Here is a 24,058-nt window from a genome sequence, read left to right as displayed (position 1 = left end):
TCTCTTCCTCAAAATTTGACTCAATCCTTCATTGCACCAAACTGTCTTAGATCAGCTTAATCAGAACAGAGTGGTAGGAAATAAGACACCAGGACTCGGCTCTAAACCCTCCCCTTTGCAGGAGGCTGTCCCAAAAGAAGAGGGAAGCGAGGTACAGAACATAATGAACAAAAAGCCATAACCAGAGTACTTCTATGTCCCAGACATTATTCTGAACCAGCACTTGTACAAACCAGAGCAAGAGCCAGGTCAAGCTTAAGGGTCAGAAAATCCCTCGCTTACAGTTACACAAAGAGTTATCAAAAATACCAATATACATGTATGGATCTATGACCATGAAGGGCTTTATGGTCAAAGAAAAGTCACCAGAGAGCTTTACTTCATCTACACAGCTGTACAGATTCCCATATACATACATCACTGCTCTCTTTGGTTTTACTCACTCCTGTGCTTTACTCAGTATCACTACACAACTGAAGGCAGCTGCAGCTTCTCTTTGCTGTTACAAACACATTAATGCTCTGGTTAATTTTCCCCATCCCAGCTTGCCCATTCCAAGTCTCGTTGCATCCGTGGCAGGTGACAATAACCTCTGACTTGAATTACTGCAAGGATCCTTGGTGCAAGTACAGCCGTGAATGCCAAAGCCTGACCTGGAGGCAGCAAGCGAAGGGGAGAGCTGGTGGGACTGGGGATGGACAGGGATGTGTGTTCTGAGAGCCCCAGAGCCTGTGTGATCCCAGGGGGACCTGTGCTGCCACAAACATGCCGTTGTCCAGCCCTACCTGTGGGTAGCTGGGCGAGTTCTCCGGGGAGCGCAGGTCGTCCCCTGTGGCCTGGGCCTGGTGTCCTGCCTCCACGGGTATCCCGTAACGGGTGCATTTCTCAAAGCAGACATAGTCGTACTGCGGTGTGCCCTCCCACAAAGCTGGCTTCCAGCTGGCCTCCTGCGTCTTGCTCTCTGAGCTCTCCGTTCCTCCACTGCTCCTCACGCTCATCTGTGACTGAGTTGCTCCTCTGGGCATTACCTCGAAGCACCTCGCTTTCTGGCAGAGAGCATGGCCTCCGCGTTCTCTGCTGACCCTTCCTTTCTCTCTCTCCTCAGACCACTCCAACTTGTCCTGTTCCTGCACTCTCTTTCTCTCTGCCCCTCCTCCTCCTCCTCCTTGTGCCTCTCTAACTTTCTTCCCTTCCTGCCCAAAGGGTTCAACTATATTTATAGCAACCTTCCTCTGCCACATGATTCCCCAGTGCCGTGTCTGATCTCAGCAAAAGGCAAGAACTCTGCTGGGATTGAATATCAGGTGTGAGCAAGAGGGGAACTCCTGAAGGAGAGGGAGGGGGCAAGGGGAAGGAGGTGGTGTGACAGACAGAGCTACAAGCACAGAGACAGAAAGTAGACAGGAGGAAGCAGAAATTGTTATCCAGGATATCTCTTCTTTCACGGCTCCCCATCCCACACACTCTCTGTTTGCAATGGGAACAAAGGTCAGTGGCCTTCCTTATATTCTCCACAGATACCAGCTGCCCTAAAGACTGAGCAACAATCACAAAGAAGCCAGCAGCTATGGTGAGATGGAACAAGATGGGTGTTCACTCGGTGTCCCAAGACAATTTTTCTAAGCACACAGTTCACAGCAGCAAGCCCTAATGGAAAAGTCAGGCATCCCTGTAAACTGCTGAACATTACAGTCTAATCTCAGCTTTCCCAAGTGTTCTTATGGGGAATACTTTGCACTTCAAAGCATGTCACCAAACTGCTCTGTGTGTACTCAAATACAGGTGTATGCAGAAATTTAATTCTTCTTGATGCTCACTTTTCCACAGACTAGAGCATTCAACAGCTTCTCCTCTCCACTCTGCCACTTGTTTCTCAGCCAGGGAGAGAAGCAACAAGCTCAGCCAACACCAGTGAGCCACCAGCCAGCAACAGGAATGAGAAGCATGTTACAGCAACTTGGCCTAGAGACATCTCCCAGTACTGTCAGTGTGCTGCCTGGAACCATATTTCTTCTGAGGGCCATTAATTAGGGAGGAGCAGAGAGTTCAAGGTCCCAGAAACTGTATACAAGAAAAAAAGACCTTACATGCCAAGCTACTCATACTGAGTACGAGATTTGCAGGCAGGATGGGGTAGAGAGAAGGGCAAAATACCCTTTTTTGGGCCCAGAACAGTAGTTTCATTATTTCATTTTGCAAATTCCTGCAAAACATTTCTTCTTTTGCTTTTTTTTTTAATTCTGCATGGTCGTTGAGAGTAAGGTATAAAGAAAGTCTCCACGAGGAAGACACACTTAATTTCTTGCACAAACTACCTTCTCCATGTTCCTGCTAAGATATGGATATCCATTAGCAGCAATAGCCACATGGATAAGGTTAGTGTGTACAACCTACAACTGCTATCAGGCCAGGCAAGCACTGAATATTTACAAAAGCAATATTAGTGCTGCCCCAAAATTTACAGGCTCTCCTGTTTCATTCTCAGCAGCACTCACCTTACTGTCAACAAGCACTATTTTCTGAAGGAAGACTGTGCCCCATAGGCAGGACAAAACTTGAAATGAATCACCTTAAAGAAGAGTTTCTAAGTGACTGTGTCTAGGGAATCAGAGAAAAACATTTGGTTACCCTCACAGGTTACCATCAAAAGAGCATTAATTGCTCCCAACCTATTGAGATGCTTTTGGAAGGCCGTTGTCATTATGGCTTACATAAGAAATGATGCATAGCACATACTATATAGTGTATAAAATATAAAAAACTGTCTAAAAGATAATGTACATCATGTATAGGAAGACTAAAAACTGAACACAGTAGAGCCCAGCAAACATCAAAGCTGTAATACAGCACCAGATCTTCAGCCACTATTATATGTGCTGGAGAACACTCATCAGAGCCACTGCAGAAAACTAATGAGAACCTTTACTCAAAAGTGCACTCTTCTAGCTCTTGTTTTTCAAGAGGCACAAGAATGGCACATTAGAAATTGCTGCAGTATAAAAATGAACCCTCTGCTGCCAGCTAATCAAATTCTACTGCATTCTTGCATTTTACTGTTGTGGAATTTCCATGGGAAACAATGATATAATAATAGCCCAAAATAGGACGATTCTACCCTGAAAGTCTGTTTCCAAGAACTGCCTCTCTCAGCTTCCAAACTGGCCCCGGCCTCACTCAACTCATCAATAAAAGTATGAAGGACCCCAAGGCCAACAAAGTGACTCCAGATGCTACTTGAAGAAGAAACCTTTGCTACCCTCACAAGGAAGACACCCTACAAACCTCCTGAGCCCTCACTCGTGCTTCCTACAGTGTAACACACCTCAGCCAGTGCATGGCAGTGCTGATCTACTACACAGCTGATCCTAAATAATCACTGTGTGCATGGTGGCACCTATGTATTAGGGAAGATCCACCTCACCTCTAGCTAAGAACCTCACACTCAACTAATTCCCACTTCTCATCAAACAGCATCTCTGCCTCTAGTCTCTGTACCCAGATATTGTCTAACAAGGAAACAACTGAGAACTGAAAATCATCATTTCAGTGCATGACAAAATATATGCAATCTGTAGTGATACTGGAATTATTTCCAATAATTCACAATATTTCCTGTGTCCTGAACTCTAATCTTACCATGCTACTGAGCTTAAAAATCAACCTATTTCTCCTTGCAGGTGAGAGTGCTTTGTCAGCTCTCTGGAAATTATTAACAATTCTTGCTATTTCACAAGGTACCAATAATCTCTGTCACAGCCTCCAGCCTCACTGACACTACCTTAGTTAAATTCAAAGCAGCTACTATCAACATGTATTTGCTCTGAGATTTTAATTTTCTTCTATTTCACTCTCACAAGAACTTGTAGACCCATCAGCTTGTCCACTTTTTCTGGCTGGCACAGCTGACCTAAAGAAAAGTATAGTTCTGGCTTTACTCATCATCTTTTCCACGTTTTCAGATCTGCTGATGTAAACATAAACAAAGAATACAGAAAACACTCTGAAAAAAATCTGCCTTTCTGCACTGCTGCTGCCCAGCAACTGATGTCAAATCTCCCCTATTACTCTTCCTGTAATCTCCTGCCACAACTCTTCTTTCTATATTTTCTTTATTGTCTCTCTGTCTTGCTTTCTCTTTCCCAGGGTTCGCTCTGCACTTCCACCAGGACTCACAGTGGAGCACTGCTGTTGCTTCAGAGCTTACCAGCAGACTCAGGAGATTAGCACAGAGCTGGAGGAAGATGAAAAATAAGAGGAAGGTGTCATAACCATCTTGCACTAGCCACAAACACAGATGACCCATACACATGGCTTGACCCCTCAGGTGCACCTAAGCCTCTTGAAAAGGCTCACAAAAGTTTCTAGATCTCTCCATGGCATGCAAGAGGAAAGTTACATGACCTGCTCATACCCCTTTTTTTTTTTTTTTCTTTGCACATTACAAGCCTAGTGGGACTCCAAAGTGTATTTCAAGAAACCATGTTTGTGATAGATGAAAATACAGCTACAGTCCAAATCAGGGTATTAAATGACAATAAAGAAAAGAATAGAAGCTGGAAGAACTGTCAGCCAAGATGGATCTCTTGTCCAATCAGGCTTCTATTTTTCTCCCTCCTCGTCTCAGTTTTCTCTCAGGTCTCCCTTTCTCTGCATTTATTTATTTCTCCTGAATGCTTTTCAGGATGCAGAAATACAATTCTAGCCTTCCCATCCTAATGCCTTGATAGTGAAAGCTCTGAGAGGCCGGTGGGGAGGGGGGTAAGGATGACTGAAGACTCACTTCTCCCATGGTCTGGTCCCAGGAGATTCATTACCTGAAATAATCCAAGTGCTATTTATCAGCAGTGACAATCTGAATGTTCCCTATGCCCTGCCCACACAATTATCAGGCATCATACCAACTTCTGAGGCTTCTGTTTATGCTAGAGCTTTTTTTTGGTTTGTTCTGTAGCAGGTTCATCCTGAAAGATCTAGACCACCTCATGACCTCACTGTACACAAGCCTTACAGCCCGCCAGCAGACTGCAACCTCCTCTGGAGTGAAACACCACATCTATTTTTTCAGCCCTGCATACACAGACATTATAGCAGATGGCGATGCAGAGCCCTCTGCCACCCCAGACTGACAGGAGTGGAATTTGCTGAAGCAGAGTTATTGTTACACAGAACCCTGCATGCAGATTAGTGAAAGTAATTTAAGAAAAAAGAAAAAATAATATTATGTGCTAAAGAAAGCCCAGCCCAAGAGGTCCACAGGTCTGTAAAGAAGATAATAGAAAAGATAGTCTACAGGACAAAAGAAACGGTAAAGATGAAAAAGGGATTTTTAAAGGAGGAAGAGGAGAAAGGTGACAAAAGGATGACTACTTTACACTAACACAATCTGTAAGAGAGAAACACAGAGGCAATAAGAGGCAAAGCACTGGAGGGCATCAGGGGATGAGAATCTGGACAGGAAGATACAGCAAGCATATTTTGCTTGAAGCAATACCTTTAGATGGAGCAAAAAAGAGTGAAAAGGCAGGAAAAATACTTCAGTAGATGTCAGATAAGGCAGTGGCTTCTAGATGAGAACAAAGACCTTGACTAGGACATTTTATTAGACAAGATAACCATGAAGGCTTCAAAGAGCTACAGGAGGCAATTAGAGCTTTGGGAGAGAAAGAATGTTGTGAAAAGAGCTAGGATGAGGGAGGGAGACTGGAAGAAAAGACAGCTTTTATAGTAAAATAAAGAAATAGATCACGGACCGAGGCTTGAACAGCAGCAAAAGATAGAAATTTAAGCTGTGCAGGGGCACATAGTAAGCCAGGCTGGATATGGGGAGACAATGACAGAGAACTCTCAAAGGACACTTGAAAGAAGGGATGAGTTCACAGCAAAAACTAAAAAGAAAAAGACCAGAAAGTTTAAAGGCTTTCATCATGGAGAAATAACAAGATAATATGATGATATTCAAGCGGACATGCACTGACTAATACTAGACTGAGTAGAGCAGAATTGACAGAAACAGGGCAGATTTTGAGAATCATCAGCTTTTGATAACTCAAGAAGAAAGAGGCAGAATGGGGAAGAAAATCTCACAACTGGCATCAGATAAATACTTACAGGAACACAAGGACATGAAGGAGCCATTGAAGTAGATGTTGGAATAGAGGAATTTAGAAGGAAATTTGAACAGATCAGGATAGGGCAGGATGGCAGTGCAGTATGACATGATATGACAATATGATATACCATGACTTGGCAAAAACCAAATGAGCTTTAAAAGGGCAGGGTTATGTCCCAGTTCCAGAAACAACCTGACTGTGACAGTCTGCACAGAGCGCCACGTCCATGTTGGTGACACCATCTAAGGTAAATTACTTGTTAACTCAAGGTTGTCTCATCCTACATCACAATGTGGTCACAGGTTGGAACTGAGAGCAAAAATAACAAGCAGAGAGACTTAAACCCACCAACAAGAGCAAGACAGAAAGTCAGATGAAAGAGAAGACAGCAATATTTGATTTTATAAATGGATCAAAACTCATTGAGAACTTTACAGTGAATCTGACTGTCCTGGTGAGCTCTCAGGTAAACACCATCAGGCTTCAAAACTCAAACAGAACAGCCTCTAGTAGAATAAAAATATGAGTATTTTATTATTTTAAATAGAGAAAACTTCAAGCATGGAAGTCAGAAAGCAGAGAAATAAATATATAGTCTACACACAACTCTCCCTCACCTACTATGACCTTAGTTGCAATTAAGTTGATGACCTTCTGAGCTGCTAAAATTTTGTGCTTACACTCTATTGCCTAGGAGATTGTTTCCATATCTCCACAGCTTGGATGCCTCCTCCCTTACAGCTGCCCCCTTCTAAAATTGCAGCCCTCAATTCCCTTGGTGATTCTCTACCCTACAGCACCCCGTAGCTTCTGTTAAATAATTTCTTCTTTTCATCTACCAAAAGGCTTTCCAAATGAAGAGGTGTATTACTGGTGGGGTAGAAAAGTGGATGTCTTCTCTTAGGATAAACCAAGAACAAATAGGCACAGTGTTCATGTAAGTACCAAAAGAAGAAAAAAAGCAATTATGAAAAAGTAATATTAGACTGCTGAGAAGGAGAAAACTTTTTCTAACTGGATTGTGCATCCAAAAGCAGCTAAAGCCATTGAGAGCCAGCAGGCACTCAATTAACTGACTGAAGTAGATTCAGTGGATTTCTTATTTTCTAGGAGAATAATTTTTGCATCACAAGCATTCTCTGATGTAGTCAGCTTGAAGATGTTTTTAGCAGAAAGGAGCAAGGAACATCTAGGAAATACAGACTTATCTCTAATGATCAAAACTTATTAAGGATACCTCTAAGCTAGTGAATTTGCTATTATTCCAACACAGAGGAGTGCCTTTCTTCTCCTTCTCCCTGTGAATTGCTTGTTGAAAAAACAGGTAAAATAAATAATTGCCCATTAGATCTGTCAGTCATGCCATGACACACAGCCTGACCAACACCACGAGGGTGGAAAGAAAGTGCAGTGATGAGCTGTGCAGAGCTGGCCAAACTCAGGCTCCTCGGTTTGAATTGGATTTGGCTGATTTCAAGTGGAGAATGATGACTCTTATGTAAAATGTGACCAACTATGAAGATGTGTGGCCATAGTTGAAAGGTTTAGGAGGAGGAACTGGCTTGTGAAGGGAAAATTTTTGGGAAAGTTTCAAGGACATGTTTGTATTGTGCATGAGCTGAGGCTGGTGAAGAAGAAGGAACCATGAGTATGGACAGAGTACCTGCAGGAGGCCATGGCTAGGATTAGAGGTATGCAAGAAAAATAATTTCTTTTTCCTGATATGTGTTCCACTTTCAAATGCCTGAAAAGTAATTTCACTGGAGCCCTATGATCTATAGAACTCTATGAGATTGATCACATTGCCTAGTTTAGGGTACTTGAGGAGCAGACTTGTTGAAAAAGACAGTCCTGATTTTTTTATGTACTGGAACTGGTGATCAAGAAACTTGATGCAAGGCAAAAATTAATTTTCAGCCAGCTCAGGTCTTCATTCCTGCTGATGCATGGCCATCTGAATGTCAGTAAAGAAGGGATCAGGAATGCACCTAGAAATGAGAAAAAGGACTGACTTTTCTGATTGCAACAGAGCCCTAATCCACCATTAAAAATTTCTCAGTAACACTTGGCTCTTGCTTACATTTCAGACTCTTGACATGGTTAGAGCAAATGCTATGAACTACTTGCATGAGCCATGGTTGCTAAGTACAAGTTGTTGGCAGCACTGGCTTGTCCTGTCCCATCTCAGACAACTGAGATACAGGATGTCAATAGAAGGGTTGTAGCACAATGTGTTATCACTACCAGTGAAGATTTTTTTAATACACCTATTTACTAGGACAGTTGTAAATCCTGCCAAGTTTTGACTAAGCTTCCTGTTTTCCTTCTCCTTCCCCCATCTAAATGCAGACACCCATACAAAAACACCTAACCTTCCAGCACAGCAGGGGTCTTGCCTGTTTTCCATGAAATAATCCCTGGTGGTAATATGAGATAAAGACTAAGATAAACAGAGGAAAGATAATATTTCTCTTGGCAGCCTGAATAATAAATCCATCCCAAATGAGGGCAAAGAAATTTCCCTGCAGCAATAACCTTTGCTGTTATCACTGGCTGCTGATACAGGGATGATAGTGAGAGTCAGCATGACATTCACTGGACTCCCTCTCTCTTCTATCTTCTAGCCCCTTTCTTTGACTTGTAGGAAGGTGCTGGGGGAAGGGAAGAAGAACTGCATCAATCACGTGCCTCCAGGTTGAAATACTGGGCCACTCTTTGGCATGAAGGCTGCAAAAAGTCTTTTCTCTGTCAAGCTTTATAAACTAGAGCTGCTGCACACCTAAATTGGCAAGAGCCAATTTAGATTGTCACAAGGGGGAAAGTGTTGCAAGAAGTACACCAGGGCCATGAGGGAATACAATCTCTCCAGATGCCAAAGAAACAAGTAGTTTAGTGTATTACGCCCAGGACAAGATAAATCAGCAGAAGAAATTGCAGGACATTCCCCATAAATGGCATTATGTCCCAGGGCTGGCATGTAATGTCCATGACATCTAAAAATATTAAACTTGGAACAGGAGTCCAGGAAGGAGCTATGGGTTGACACAGGAAACTATTGACCAAGGTCAGGAGAGATCTCAAGATAATGGGCCAATGAAGAAGAACATGCTGAGAATAAATGGTGGAAACTGTTCTTACTTTCACTTGTGTTGGGAGCTGAAATTAGTTTTATAAGCTGCTAAACTCCGACTGTTCAGGAGAAATTACAGATTTTTGGATGTTGTGTTTGTTCAAGACTATTGCTCACAGTCCTGCACTTGCATTATTAGGTGTTCAGAATCAGGAACAATGCCTAAGAGTATACTTGTGGTATCTTGTTCAAGCACTGCCCTTGGTCTGGGGTGTATATCAACTTTTTCCTGTCTATATCAAAGCCAGATTCTAGTCCACATTATGTCCATAGTATATTTTGAAAGGAATGAGTCAGTAACAAAAAAAAAGTAGAGATGGAGTTTATGAAATGTTTCAAATCCCACTCACTCTGCTGGGTTTTCTTGCATCAGGAAGAGAGTTGTTGCTCTCTGACAGGTGCAATGGCTGGGCTGGGGACATTTACTTAGGAGGAGAAGGACAAGAATGCCCCAGACCACTGGTTCTTGGGCACCATGAGGACCATGAGCTCACAAAAGTCTGCAGGCTCCTCAGACCCATGATGCTGACAGACAAGATATGCCACTAGCTGAAGACTCATTGCTCTGGGAAGAAGATGCAGCTGACCCTTGCCCAGGTGGCTTTCAACCTGATCTTCATCAAAGAGGAAAGGGATGCAGAGGGTATTGCTGTGGTGCTTCCCTGTACCACAGGGACCACAGTTCTGGCTACAGAACTTGCTGGTAGAAAGCACAGCTGGTCCCAGTGGCACCACCTCTGCCAGCCAACAGGTTCCTTACCCCCTTTCCTTCTCCCTCCAAATAAAACTGCTCCAAATGCCATCATTAAATCCCATGGGATGGAGGTTACGTCTCTGTAGGGGCAAGGTAATCTCCATGCTCCGGGCAGGAGGGTTCTCCATTGTTTTCCTGCAGGAGATCTTCACCAATCTAATTGTACTTTGTGGTAGGACCACTTGAACAGACATGTCTGTCTATACAATTTCACACTGAATTTTGCCACACTGATCATTACAGTCCTGTCCTCTCTTGACCTATAGTCTCATGTGCTGGGGAACATGATCATTGCCCTGAATCAGCTGCTGAGCATTCAAATCTCATTAGGACTGCATTAACGTCTTCAATATCTGTGTTCTGATACCAGGTCTGAAACATCATTTTTAGCAAGATGCCTTCCTCTGCAGTCCACAGTCCGTCCACAGGAGAGTCTGGACACAGCTTTGACTTTTTCTTACAGAGCTGCATTGGAAATAAGAGGCAGATATCACTGAGAAGGCAGGAGGTCAGCACTCTCTAAAGGATTCCTAGCACACCCTTCAACCCAATAATAAGCATATCACCTGCATCCTGGCAGGGGACAGCACTCGTGTGAAGGATCTGAAGCAGACTAAAGGAGTGAGACCTTTTTGTGTGGATCTGTTCTCTTTAGACACCAATCTGGTATCCTTCAGTCACCTTCATGTCTTCTGGAAATGTTTCACTTTTTGAACACTTCTCTTAACAGATTAAAAAGCTTCTTTGTTTTTTATGTGGCTTTCCATTTGATCCATTCTAGTTAATGTTTTGACCCTTGTTGTTTCCACGGGGTATTGACTCTAAGCGCATTGTGGTCACCATGAAGTAAGTAGTGGTTTCAGCTAAGAAGCTGAATCCTGATACATCAGGTTCAGCTAAAATACTGTTATGGAATCAGTTGTGTCAGTAGCAAAAAATTATCAGATGATGATTGTTCATTCTCTTCAGAGAAGATCCATTTACTACAGAACCAAACACACTGATCTGGAAAAGTGGAAAGAAGAAGAGAGAAGCTTACAATATAAAAAAGAGCTGGGTTGGAAGCGGAAACCACTAGAGGTTCTGAGAGTGAAAAATTTTTGTGGAAGGATTTGGAAAGGGTATCTTAGCATATTCTGTTAATCCACTACACTATTATTACTACATGGCATTCAAGTGGTTCCCCCCAGTGATGGAACAGTAAAAGAGAATAAAGGTAACAAATGGCAGCTCAGGGCTAGAACTAATGGGGGGTGAGGAGTCCCATGGGGAAGGGCTACTCCTTGTAGGTATTCTGACTCTTTCTGAGGCTTGCATTGAGAGGCTACTAGTGGAGTAAAATGCTGTACCTGAGCTCTGCACAGAAAAGGCTGCCTGTCACACTGTGCACCTGCCTAATCAAAAGCCAGTGATGCATCAGGCCCTGACCTTCTTAGTCTCCTCTGTTCCACATTTCCAGACAAAGTGTCAAGTCTAGTCTTTTATCTTCTGGTATGAGGCAGTTATAAGGAAAAAAAAATATTTTCTAGGATCATGGCATAAGAGTAGTTGGTACTGCTTTTGAAATACAGCAGGGTTAAAGAAGAGAGAACACACAGAGATTCAAGATTTTTCAGCGCTGGCCTGAACCGTTACAGCTGTCTCAGAACTGAGTGGCATGAAGAAAGGATGGTCGTATTCCCTTCCTTGCACCAGCTCTGATATGTCTGTCTGAGCATTGTGAAAGGTAAACTGATGGAAAACACTCATGTCTTCATGCAGTTAAGTGCTCAGAGTCGTGCTCTGAGTGAGTTCACCGCAGGTCGGGGAAGCAGCATTTAAGAACAAAGCTGTTCGCGTGGCTGTCAGTAGATCATGTCAGCTAAAATGTACATGCTCACATGCATCTAAAACACATGTGTAGGCAAGAGAACTTTGCTTAGCCCTGCCTTCATCTTCCCAAGAGTAAGATTTCCATGAATCTCTGGAACAGAGTTCCTACACCATGCTGACTGTTTCTTCTGCCACTACCCTGTTGCATAGCTGCCATGTGTTTAATTCTGCTTTTGCCTTTCCCATTCCTGGAAAGCTTAGGTGAACCTGCAGGTCTTTTGCCCCTTGAGCCTGGAGCATTATGGACTTCAAACTAATGGAAATGAGGTTTCCAACATGCCCAATTTCTATATGGAATTGGAACTAAAAGCAGCCTGCCCTCAGTACCATGTCCCCTACGGTTGATAAGAAACTCGATGCCAAGAAGAATTAATATCAAATACATCTCTGGTCTGGATAAGGGCTCACAGGGTGCTAGTAAGCTATTCAGAGGAATAAAAACAGACTGACTGAAGAATTGTACAGGGCTTTAACAGGATGATTGAGCAATAAAATTACAGATGAAAAGTCACAATAAATCAGAAGTGATTAAGGAGGAACAGACATTCTAGCTTTACATACACAAGAACTGTTCAACTATGTAAGCTCTCAATATGTAAGAATAAGATCTTGGGGTTACACTGAATGATCATAATGACCTCTCTAGCATTTATTTAGAACTATGATTAAGAAGTAGGATAATAATACCTAATTAAATACAATGTGCAAGTACATCTGAGTAATGTTTGCTTTCTGTTTCCCCTAGTCTCAAAAAGCAGACAGTAGAACTGGGAGTGTTTCAGAGGATGGTCAAATTATGGAATAGCTGCTGTATGAGGAACAGTTGAATGGACTAGAACCTCCTGGGCTGGAAAGGACAATGAGGTCTGGAAAATATTGAGCGGTATGAAGAAAATAAACTGAGAAGGTTAATTTGGCTGTGTCTCAAGAAGTAGGGTCTTGTTCTACTGAAGTCAAACTCCTTGGAATTTAGATGCAGGCAAACAGTGTTAATTTGCTTTTCTGTAATAGAAGTAAATGCCAGTTTTGTGTGAGTCATTTAACAACAAGGGTAGATAAGAGAGTTCATTACAAAGAATTAAAAATACATTCTGTGTCATATTTAGAAGACAATAATCTTGTAGACCAGTAGGTAATTTGCACTGCTGTTCTTCTGAGTACTTAAGTTAATCACAGAATTACAGCATATTTGAGCTTTGGATGGGACACCTGCTGTTTTGTCCAATGCCATGTTCAAGCTTTGTCAGCAGGAGAAAGTTGCCTTGGGCTGTGTCCAGACAGCTTTTGGATGTCTCCAAGGATGCAACAACCACTCCAGGCAAACGTGTGGCAGTGCTCATTCATGCAAAAGCCTCTTTCTTTATGTCTAGACAGAAATTCCTGTGTTTCAATTTGTGCCCATTCCATCTTGTCCTGTGACTGGGCTCTGCTGAGAAGAGAATGGCTCCACCATCTTCAGTTTTCCATCAGATAATAAGACCACCCCTGAGCCTTTGCTGAACAATCCCAGCTCTTTCAGCCTTTCCTCAGATGTGAGATGCTCCTGTCCTTTCATCATCACTGTGGCCTTTTGCAGAACCCTCTCCAGTAACTCCATGGGTTTTATGAACTGGGGAGCTCAGACTTGGGCACAGGACTACAGGTTTAGCCTCACCACAGCTAAGCAGAAGGATGTGCTGCTGATCACAACCTTTGGAGCCCTGCAGTTCATCCAGTTTTCAATCCACTCCAAGGTCCACTTGTCTAGCCTGTACTTAATCAGCTTACTATGAGGATGTGGTGGGAGACAAAAGCATTGCCAAAATAAACATAGTCCACTGCTCTTCCTTCATCCACCAGGCTGTCTCATCTGATCACTGAACTGTATGTTGGTTAAATGTGATTTTCCCTTCACAATTCCATGCTGGCCACTCCCAATCATATTTCTGTCCTTCATGTGTTTGGAAATGGTTCCCAAGATGATTTGCTCTATCGCCTTTACGGGCATTGAGCTGAAGTGGGTCAGCCTGCAGTGTGCTGAACTTCTTGCTCCTTTTGAAGATAGGAGTGACATTTGTTTTCTTCCTGTCCTCAATTACCACTCTGAATTCCTATGACCTTTGAAAGATCAAACAGAGAGTGGCCTTGCAATGAGATTGACCAACTCCCTCATGCTGGTAGGTGCATCCCATCAGGTTCCACTGACATCTGTGCATGCCCAATTTGTTTAAATGTTCTCTGACCTCATCCTCCTCCAGTGAGGGTCCTTGCTCTCCATCATCTTCTTTAGACTCAATTTGCCTTGATTCTTTAGAAGAGGGCCCATGTTTTCCATTGCCTTAATTTTGCTGCTGATATACCTGTAGAAGCCTTTCTTGTTGTCCTTCATGTCCCTCACCAGTTTAAACTCCAGATGAGCTTTGGTTTTCTTAACCTCATTCTTTAACACATGGCTGGTGTCCCTTGATTCCTCCCAGGCACCTGTCTGAGTTTAGTCAGGACCTCCTTCCTAATTTATGCAGGCCTCCAGCTGCCTTTGCTTGATTTCCTGCTCATAAGGATGGATCATTCCTGAGCTTGGAAGAGATGATCCCTGTACAACAACCAGCTCTCTCATAGCCCTCTTCCCTTCAGGGCCATTTCATATGGGATTCTTCCAAGAAGATCCCCGAAGAGTAAAAGACTTCTCTCCTGAACTCAAGGATTGAGCCCTCCTCAGGTCCAGAAGCTGTCCTGAATGTTCAGGACATCCTAAACATCCTCCTGTCCTTCCTTCTTTGTAAGTATCAGGTACAGCAGAGCACTTCCTCTTGCTGTCTCTTTGATTATCTTGTTACGAACTTGTTGGCAATGCACTCCAGAAACCTCCTGGATTGCTTGTGCCCTACTCTTACTGCTGCAGCAGGGACTATGAACATGACCTCTTCCAATGGTCTGAAGAAAGCATCATCTAATTCTGAAATGTGTTTGCAGGTCTGTGGTCAGTCCTGGGCTGACCACACACTCAAAAATGGATAGTTATTTTTCTGTAGCTGTTGAAAGCAGCGTACTCCTCCTCACAGTTAAATACTTTGTCAGCCTCTGTGACTGGTCTTCAGGCAAATTCTCTTCTCTTCAGTGTCCCAGTAGAGATGTGGGTAACTCCAAGCCTCAGGATGCAGACATCCATAGTCACTCTAGTAGTTTACACGTGATCAAAGGATGTGTGTGCTGGACTATGCACAGGTAAGACTACTTGGACAAACATCCATCTGAAACAAACTTGGAGGTGCACAGAGTAATGTTTCCTCATGGCACCAAATCCGAAAACAACATACTGCATGTAATTTGTCAGATTTTTTAGAGCTACAGGTATTTGACTTCCTTTGAAAAAGTCTAGGTGCCACTCACACTCACAATAGCACTGTGCAGTAGATGAAGGTGCTTTGTATTTTTAAGTGCTTCTAGAATCCATTCTCAGTGCTGATAGATGATGGGCAAACATTCCTGATCCATGACCTTTTACAAATATGTCATGGAAGTGGATGACTGTCAATCCCAACATCCACTTGGCTCCCTGACTAATGAGTAAGAATCAATTTCTTCACCAAGAGGCAGGAATTTGTTGAAGAGATAAATGCCTGAGTTTTAAAAACATGAGCAAATCCTTTAACCCCAACTATGTCCTTATCAAGGTCCAAAGACCAAAGTGTTTGTTGCAGTCACAATGGGTGGAGGATCTCTTTGCTGCCTCTATGTTCAGTACTGAGAATTGCCTGATTAACAAATGCAAAAACATGATATAACATTGCCTTCCCATGCAAAGAAACAGCAATGAACTCTGGTTCCACCAAGGAATTCTATGTCACTTAATAGTAAATATGAACATTTAAAACAAGCAGGTTCCAAGAAGGTAGTGTCCAGCATTATTAGACTTCTGTCTTTCCTGCCTCTGCATTAACAAGTGAACAGTGATCATTTTATCTTACAGGTACATGGAAGCTGTTCCATCAATATTGACAGCAGCAACTGCCTGCTCCTTTGCTAAAGTAAACATTGACAAAATAACTTATTTTTTTGTCATGTTTACTGCCAGCTTCTCTTCTGCATGCCCAGTTCTCTGCTGTGATTTTGTGGAGATTCACAACAGTAGTTGACTTTACCTTGAGGATTTTTATTTGCTGTGCATTCCTGTATTGATGAATTATATCTACCATACTTTGTATGCCACCTGCTGTACAGCTGGGGCACTAATCTCTGTATTCCAGTTACACCTCTACTGCCATTGAATTATACTAGCAACAGGTCTGTCTTTTTTTAATGTCTGGAATTCTTGTACAAGGTCTTCCCACACATAAAGCCCCTACCCCAAACTTGCCTGAAATAATTTAATCTGCTATATTGCCAAAGCAGCACACACCAGTTGCCAAAGCAATCATGTATTTTCTTTGTTCATATAAGAAAAGTTTATAGCATGCAGGTACCCTATTAGGTTTCACACAAATGTGGGATACCCTCATGTGCCATTTACACATGAACAAGGTTTTTTACATTTTACAGCACAAGATCAATGGCAACATTTAGACTGATTGGCATGCTGCCAGCCATTAGAATTTATTTCTTTGAGCAGGAGACCTGTACAATCCATGGAAATATAATTCTGGACACCTTCACAACAGAGCCCAATACCTGAATGATATTGGAAATGGGTTTTAAAAAATACTTTCCTGCAAGTAGCAGAAAAGGCCCCTTGCCCTCCCTGCCAAGATGGTGCAATCCAGGGTATGGTGTCTGCAGGTAACCTGCTCCTGTGGAGCTGTAACTGCTCCTGTAACCCGGTACCAGGACAATGTGGACAACAGCCAGGCAAAGCAAAGCCTTTGGTGCCATTTCTGTTGCATGTGCTACTGTTAAAGCCAGCTTTCTCCATGGGAAAGCTGTTTAAGTCAGGAATATACAGCACGGGTGTGCAGCTCAGGTGGGTGTCACCTCAGGAAGTCTTGCCTGGATGGTTGATTGGAGAAGCTGAAGGAGCAGAGGAGAGGCTGATTCACCCCAGAGAAGAGGCTGATTTGCAAACAGCAAACGCAAATACACCCAGAGGGAGGGTATAGACAAGTCAGCACCAGGCTCTCCTCTGAGAGGCGTGAGGAAGATGCAAGAGGTAACAGCCATGACTTGAAACAAGGGAAATTCATAAACAAGCAGGAGGCTGGACTGGATACTGCCTACATTCTCTTCCATTCTAGATCCTTCTGTGATTCTTGGGTTTTTGCTTTGATGGCAACAAAACCAAAATACCGGCAGGCAAACTTCAATTATTAATAGAACGATGGAGACCAGGTCCGCTAGCAATGCAAATTGGAAATGAGAAAATTTCCTCAAGAAGTTGCTAGTTCTCACAGCAGAGCTTAAGACCACAGCAAAATATAGGAAAAATTCCTATCCCCATCTTCTAAACAGGTGGGGTAGCCCTAAACACCTCTCCCATGCAGAGGTAGACTGAAGAAATAATTCCTTTTTTTTCTTTTCCATTGACATTGTCAGAAGCCTATGTCTTGCCATGTACAGCTTGGCCCCATGATCATCTGCATCTTTTGTCCTCTCCAGCTTTGGAATTGGCAATACAAATCTGCACAAGTGATCTTTCTCATGACCTCAGTTCCCCAGGTCTCTTCTACCTTCTAACATTACTTTCTGTATAATTGACAACACCTACAAAAATAAAAAGAGGAGAGGGGAGCTGGGGAGAATCCCCCCTCTGCCTTGGGACAGCACAGGGAAAGGGTCACATGGGATATTTTTAGAACAGAATCCAATGGCAGTGATGTGAGGAAGGCACAGAGAAAAACACAGCTGTGAAACCTAACACTTGGCCTCATGTGCACTGAGAGCAAGAGGATCAGAGAAACAAATTGAGGAGGCCAGCAGAGCACAAGAGTGAGGAGAAGGTATGTGAGAGCAACAAGGGAATGGCAAAAGAGTAAGTGACTAAGGGGCATGAACACCTGGGAAACAAATAGTTAAAAGAAATTATTGGAAATGAAAAAAAAAAAAAGAAAATAAAAGAAAAAAAAAAAAAAAAAAAAAGCCAGGAGCAGAAAAAATTAGTAAGGTGTCCACAGTATATAAACAAACACAGATACTTCAATCATAGAAGGGATTTAAGGACAAGAAATGGTCAGTTGACTCATCAGCACTCTCATGTGGATGGTTTGTGACCTTGAAGGCTGACCAGCAGCTACCTCATCTACCATCTCTCCTCATCCCAAGACATACAGGCTTCATAAGTGACTTCGCCCTTCGCCCATGGATTGTGACACTGCAATAGATTTTCTAAATCAGAGGAAAATAGCAATCAGCCCTACAGTCTTTGGAGCCAGGCAATGACCTACTGTCTTGTCTTTTATGACCAACCAGCATGCCCAGAGAGCAGTGGTAGCTTTATGTCTGAAAACTGATGTGTGCAGCATTAGTTCAGAAGCGCTCTCTGCTTCTGTTCACCCGCTAAACAAGAAGGAGCTAACATGACTGAGTACATGGAGTGAACAGATGTAATGCTGATACTTGAGAGGAGCCTGCTCCTAAAGATAGCATTTTAAGGTGTAAATTGCTAAGATACTCAAGTCCTGAGAGTATCTGGCATAAACACTTGAGGCAACAACATCCAGAATTACAGTCCTTTTTTCATTTGCTACATAATCCTTATAAATGTTCTTAATTTTGCTTGTTTTGAGAATTAATTTATCTTCAATCAAGATTGGTGATTCAGTGCCTTCTTAGTACTAACGCCTGGATTCGATCCAGCAAACAGTTGCTCCAGTAACTAGCTGCTACTCTGCCTATGATCCCTAAAGACTCAAGTATACATGGTCATTCTCAAAGCATTCCTAACTTTAGAGTCATCTCTAATGAAACAGGTCCTAGCATTGCTGCCTCCTTATCATAAAGCTTATCAGGGATGGGATGACTTGAGTTCAACAAAGAACTAGTCATTTGGGGTTTACCTATGCAGGTACTCAAGGAATCAGATATAATTTATTACACAGTCCTGTCCTGTACAGAAGCCTAGAAGAGCTCTCAGAGGTAAATATTTGGGATATATTTATTAATGAAACAATATAAGGCAATGCATTGTATTTCTTTCTCTCACAAATAGCTATTTAGTAATGGACAAAAATCTTGTCAAAGATTTGCTTTAGCTTAGGTTATACAAATCATGCTCTTTGAACTCAAGAAATCTGGTGTTAGTTGTGTCTTCCCACAAGCATTCAAGAAAACTCTCCTTAGTCTATTTACTCTGACTAGTCTAATTTTACATTAAGAACCTAAAACTGAAAATTGTAGACATCCATGAATTTGTTATAGCTGCAGAAGAAATATAGCCATTTTATCCAAGTAGCACACTCACTCCTTCTGCATCTTGTGCTGGTTCATGCTCTCTTCCTCACCACTGCTTTTGTTTGGGTTTGTAATTTTTCCTTACAGTTCAGTACCTCATGCAATCATTACTTGTTGGTTTATAGTGCAAACAGGTCATGGCAATCCCTTTATGTCCTATATTAGGCTCAGCCTTGATGCTTTACTGTTGGTACTACTCACTTCTGACATGAGGATGTTTCTTTTTTATATTTGAATGCAGAAAATCAGACCAAGAGAGAGGAAATACATCCTAATCCTTCCACTGTACTGATTGGCTCCTTTGGCAATGTAAATACTGTGTGATAAATAGCATTCTCAATAAACCACTCTTGAGTTGAGGGTGTGTGCTTGTGATGTGCCTACGTGGATCACCAAGAAGTTTACATTCATTGTGTAAATCTGGATTTGAAATTAAGATTTCAGTTATAAAGGGCTATATGGTCACACTGAATGAAGATCATACAGTCTTCATTCATCTCTAAGGTACTCTGTCATACACACGAGCAGTATTCAGCAGCAGAATATATTTGACTGAAAGCCACTCTCCAGCTCTTCACCTCAGCCTACTGCTCTCAAAGACCATACCTTCCTCCTTCTTACCTTCTCCTTACTAAACTAGGTACTCTAGAAAAAAACCAAAACAAACAACCAGAATGTGTGGCAACAGCCTGCATCCAAATACCTATAAAACACAGCAGTGCAAGACCCTACTCAGATGTGGTCAAGAGATGCCATAAAGCAGCAGGTTAAAAAGTCTCCATCTTTGCAGTAGCTCAACGATGAGATTTATTTTTTTTCCTCATCCTCAACAGAGTCTTACTTCTCTCTAAACACTGCTACCAAAACTTTGCATGCTCAGGCACAAAGAGGCTGCTATTCATTTTTAAAGGCTGAGATTTCATTCATTTTGTTCCTTAGGCAATCTGGACTGTATGATGCTATTTCTCACTTCAGGGACCAAAGCAAGAGGCTTTTTAGGCACAGGACAAACCGCTACCTCCACTTGTCCAGGAAAGTGTGGGGACTCACAGACATGCAATGAATCTCATTTCTGCTAGTTAACTCTTTAAAGTAGCTAAAGCAGAAAGAGGCTCAACAGTCTGCATCCAAATACCTATGAAACAAAGCAGTGCAAGACCCCACTGGGATGGTCCCAAAGGATGCCACAGAGCAACATGCTCCACGTTCTCACAGCACCTGTAGGGACACCACTATGGCAGAATCCTAACTGCATCTTGTGGGAGCTGTAAAAAAGGGCAGGGAATGGCTTCAGTGCCTTATCTGTGGTTGTCTTGTTAAGAGAAACCTATTCACAACCAGCAGTTCCCTGTCTGTGTAGCTCTGCAGACTCAGCTCTGACTCATGCCAGCATTTTTTAACCTGCCTGCTGTTGTAAATTTTTCATCCATGGAGATTAGGAATTCAAGGAGAACATGGCCACGTTCTCTCTTGAAGGAAGCCACTACTGGAGCATGTGCTCAGGCAGATAGCCCAGGGAGTTTGTCTAATGCAAACAGGAAAGTATATTTGTAGGCAAAGAAAGCTTTCAGCCCCTTAAGCAGAGGAGGGAAGGCTGCTCTCAGGCAGGAAACATTCTGTGCTGCTGCAGGTATTGTACTCACCAGAGTTTCTTGGTATCGGAACGCTTTCGTTGGAGAGGCATCCCCAGTCATATCCCCAGAGACAACGTCCTGTGAAGCAGGGCTTGTTCAGGCCAATGTCTTCCCTTCTGCCCTCCCCAGCAAAATCATGGAGTGAAACAGGCACAAGGCTTCAGCTGAAGTCCCTCAGAGCACCCTGAGAGAGAAGGTTACTGGTGAGGGAAAGACACAGAAGGAAAGTGTAACCAGAGACTCCCTGCCCCCTCCTGTTCCGTCTGCTTCCCTGCTTTAATCTCTCTCTGCTGTCCTGGCAATGGGACAGCTCAGTAAATTAACAGGAGGTAACGTTTCCTCCTCCTCTCTCAGGCAGTGTCATTCTTCACTCCATTTGGAAAGGGTGGGGAACCACAGAAAGAACAGGTTCTGATGGCAGAGAGAGAGTAAGGAAGAAAAGCACGGAAATGACAAATTACCAAAATCAGAGACAAGAGAACCATCCTGCAACTTTGAAGAGGCTTATTTCCACAACCTGTTTCAGGTACAATTTTGTGAAGTGTCAGCATCTGAGAGAGGAAGTTCTCTAGCAGGTCTTGGAAGACTATTCCTCGTATGAATTACTGTTATGCTGTCCTCACATTTAACATAATTTTTCTTCAAGCATACCCATTATTGCTGGTTACCTCACCACAAATAAGCAGCCCTCCCTGCAGTCATCATACCTTCATGGGCCTTCATCCACTGGCATGGCCAACACTCAGGATCTTTTATATACAGAATCACAGAATGGCTGAGCTTGGAAGGGAGTCCTGGAAGTAATCTGGCCCAATTTCCCTGCTCAGCCAGGGCCTTCCATAGCCAGTTGCTCAGGACCACATTCAGATGGCTTTTGAGTATCTTCCAAGCATGGACCCTCTGCAGCCTCTGGGCAACCTCCTCCAGTTCTCAGGCACCCTCATGGTAAAAAAGTGTTTCCTGATGTTCAGATGGAGCCTCCTGGGTTTCAGTTTGTGACTTAACCTAATTTCTTACACATAAAACAAATTAAAGCTGCTCAACAGCATTGTCAGGAAAGGTTTGTGGGCTGTTGAGGATCCTGGAACATCTGTAGGGGTGCAAAGTACAGAGGTCCTGCCCCCTGCCTTTCTGTGTGTCCTGGGCCTTTGCCACAAGAAAAGCAAGGAGGAACTAACAGCGTAGAAAGGATAAAATCAGGGTGCTGCTGTGGGTTACTGCCTTGAGAAACGGAGCACTGAGCAGCTGTGGCAACAGCTACGTCCTCAGCTGAGTCACAGCTACTGAGTCTGCTGTACCCTGAGGCAGCAGCAAGCACAGAAGTTTGTGGGGAATGGAGCAGATAATATAGGCCACAGTTCTTTTCACAGACAACTGCTTTTTTTTTTTTTTTTTTTTTTTTTTTTTTTTTTCTTTCCCTTCATCTGATATCTGTAAAGCTTTTCATTGAGGGAAAAAGAAAAATTCTGTATCTACAAAGCAGTTACTTAGCACAACATCATCACTTCCTAAGCTGTTTCTCCCACTAAATAAAAATGAGTTATGTAAGAGCACATGAAAGGTGAAAGTGTTGCCTTTATTAAGGTTATCCAGTCAGGGAGCTTTTCAATGCAGAAGATGGGAAGCCACAAATAAAACCACCCAGAACTCAGGGACCATGGGGAGCAGAAATCATGCAAAAAACCAAATGTCTACAGTCATTGTTGCACAGGCCATTACAAAAGTACATTCACAGCTTTGGAGAGGGCCAGCTTGGAGTGTGTAACTATTACAAAGGGGGAAACAAGGAACACAAGGATTTGAGCTACATCTGTGGGACGATGCAAAACTTGTTAGGGAAGATGGCTGGGGAGGAATAATGAGGGAAATAGATGGAAAAGGACAGTTTTCATGAAAACCAAGGCTGGTCAGTGTCTGTCCTATCTTCATATTAAATGCTTTCTTCTTAACTATCTTTCCATGAAATCTCATTATCCCACGTATGTGAGTGGTGTAAGTTTGAGGTGCCAGCAGCAGTGAGAACGGCATGAGTGAATTTGGCCCAGCAATTGCAGTCAGATTGGGGTGCAGACTGGGGACGGGAGCTGAAGCAAGTGTGGCCTCAGCAACAGTAGCTGGAGCAGCCACAGCTCTCCGGACCAACTAAATGAGTGTCTGGCATGCTGCAGTTCAGACCTGTGTGAGGGGACTTGGCACCAGGAACTGGTCACACCAGGGGTGTTGGCACCCTGGTCTTAAAAACAGGAGTGGAGGAGTGTCTGCTCCAGCCCTTAGGCTGGGACCAGCACATGTCCTGAGTCAGCTGCTAAGGCATGGAGCCCAGGGTTTCTGGGCTGGGCAGGAGGAATAACCAAGCCAGACTTGCAAGAGGCAGTGGCAGTTTATAAAATTCCTTAAGTGTTTATTTCTGTGTGAATCCATTTAGAAAACTCAAGCCTGTGCTCAGTGTGACCTTTCCCTCTCATCCTTTAAGTCACTTTACAAGTGACCGAATACCAACAGTTTGTGTTTTTCTTTACCACCTGTACCTAACAAATCCAAATCCAAGTATTTTATCAATGCAGCATGAACTTTACCTTTGTCCAAACATGGTTTCTATGGAAGGTGTTACTGTTGCTCCTTTTTTTTGCAAATAAAAACTTCTAGGAGTGCCAAAGAAAAATTAAAAATAAAATAAAAAATATCAGCCTAAACCACAGCAGTTCCAGCTACTTTTCTAAGTCAGAGAAATCTGAGTGCAACTCTGAGCTCTTTGAAATATGAAGTAAATTACACAGATGTCATCTTAAGAATTTGTGCATGCAGGCAAAACGGTTTGTGCAAAAATACAGTCTGAAGACCAAGTTATACATAGCAGTCCCACAAACAAATAACAAATGCAGATGAATGGAAACAAAAGAATATCAGACTTCAACAGAAAAAAAATCTATGAGAAGCAGCAAAATCAGCAACAGCAGGCCAAATAGCACTGAGTAGGACATAGCTCTCATTCCAAGTGAAACAGACTCACCAAAGCTGCTGATCCTGTGACAATGGTTGATTGTAACTTCCCTGGAGATTTCCATTTCATTCCCTTCCTTTTAAAGAAACTGTTCTCTGTATGCATACGCTGATGACATAATCTATTACATAACAGTATCTTCTTGCATTTCCTTCTCCTAACTTAATAATGTACTGTTGTGATGTAGTGAAGAATTCT

At 42.8% G+C, this 24,058-nt stretch overlaps 1 protein-coding gene across 5 annotated transcripts in view; it reads right to left on the bottom strand.

The window, feature by feature from the left end:
- The window catches only part of CLCN1 (chloride voltage-gated channel 1), a 57,328-nt gene extending 36,208 nt beyond the window's left edge, over positions 1–21,120 (bottom strand). For 4 of the 5 annotated variants that reach the window (XM_041404536.1, XM_041404537.1, XM_041404538.1 and 1 more), the window contains exon 1: positions 786–1,165. In XM_041404536.1, the coding sequence (XP_041260470.1) occupies positions 786–1,025 (240 nt within the window). In that variant the 5' untranslated portion in view covers positions 1,026–1,165. Of the gene's footprint in view, positions 1–785; positions 1,166–20,868 lie in introns of those variants that run through there. The other variant, XM_041404539.1, reaches the window with a different exon arrangement.
- Positions 21,121–24,058: the final 2,938 nt, after the last annotated feature.

This window comes from Onychostruthus taczanowskii, unplaced genomic scaffold (assembly GCF_017590055.1).
Source record: "Onychostruthus taczanowskii isolate IOZ18803 unplaced genomic scaffold, ASM1759005v1 scaffold211, whole genome shotgun sequence".
In the NCBI taxonomy this organism is placed as follows: Eukaryota; Metazoa; Chordata; class Aves; order Passeriformes; family Passeridae; genus Onychostruthus; species Onychostruthus taczanowskii.
Note: the sequence above shows the minus strand (reverse complement) of the source record. Positions and strands in the feature narration are given on the sequence as shown.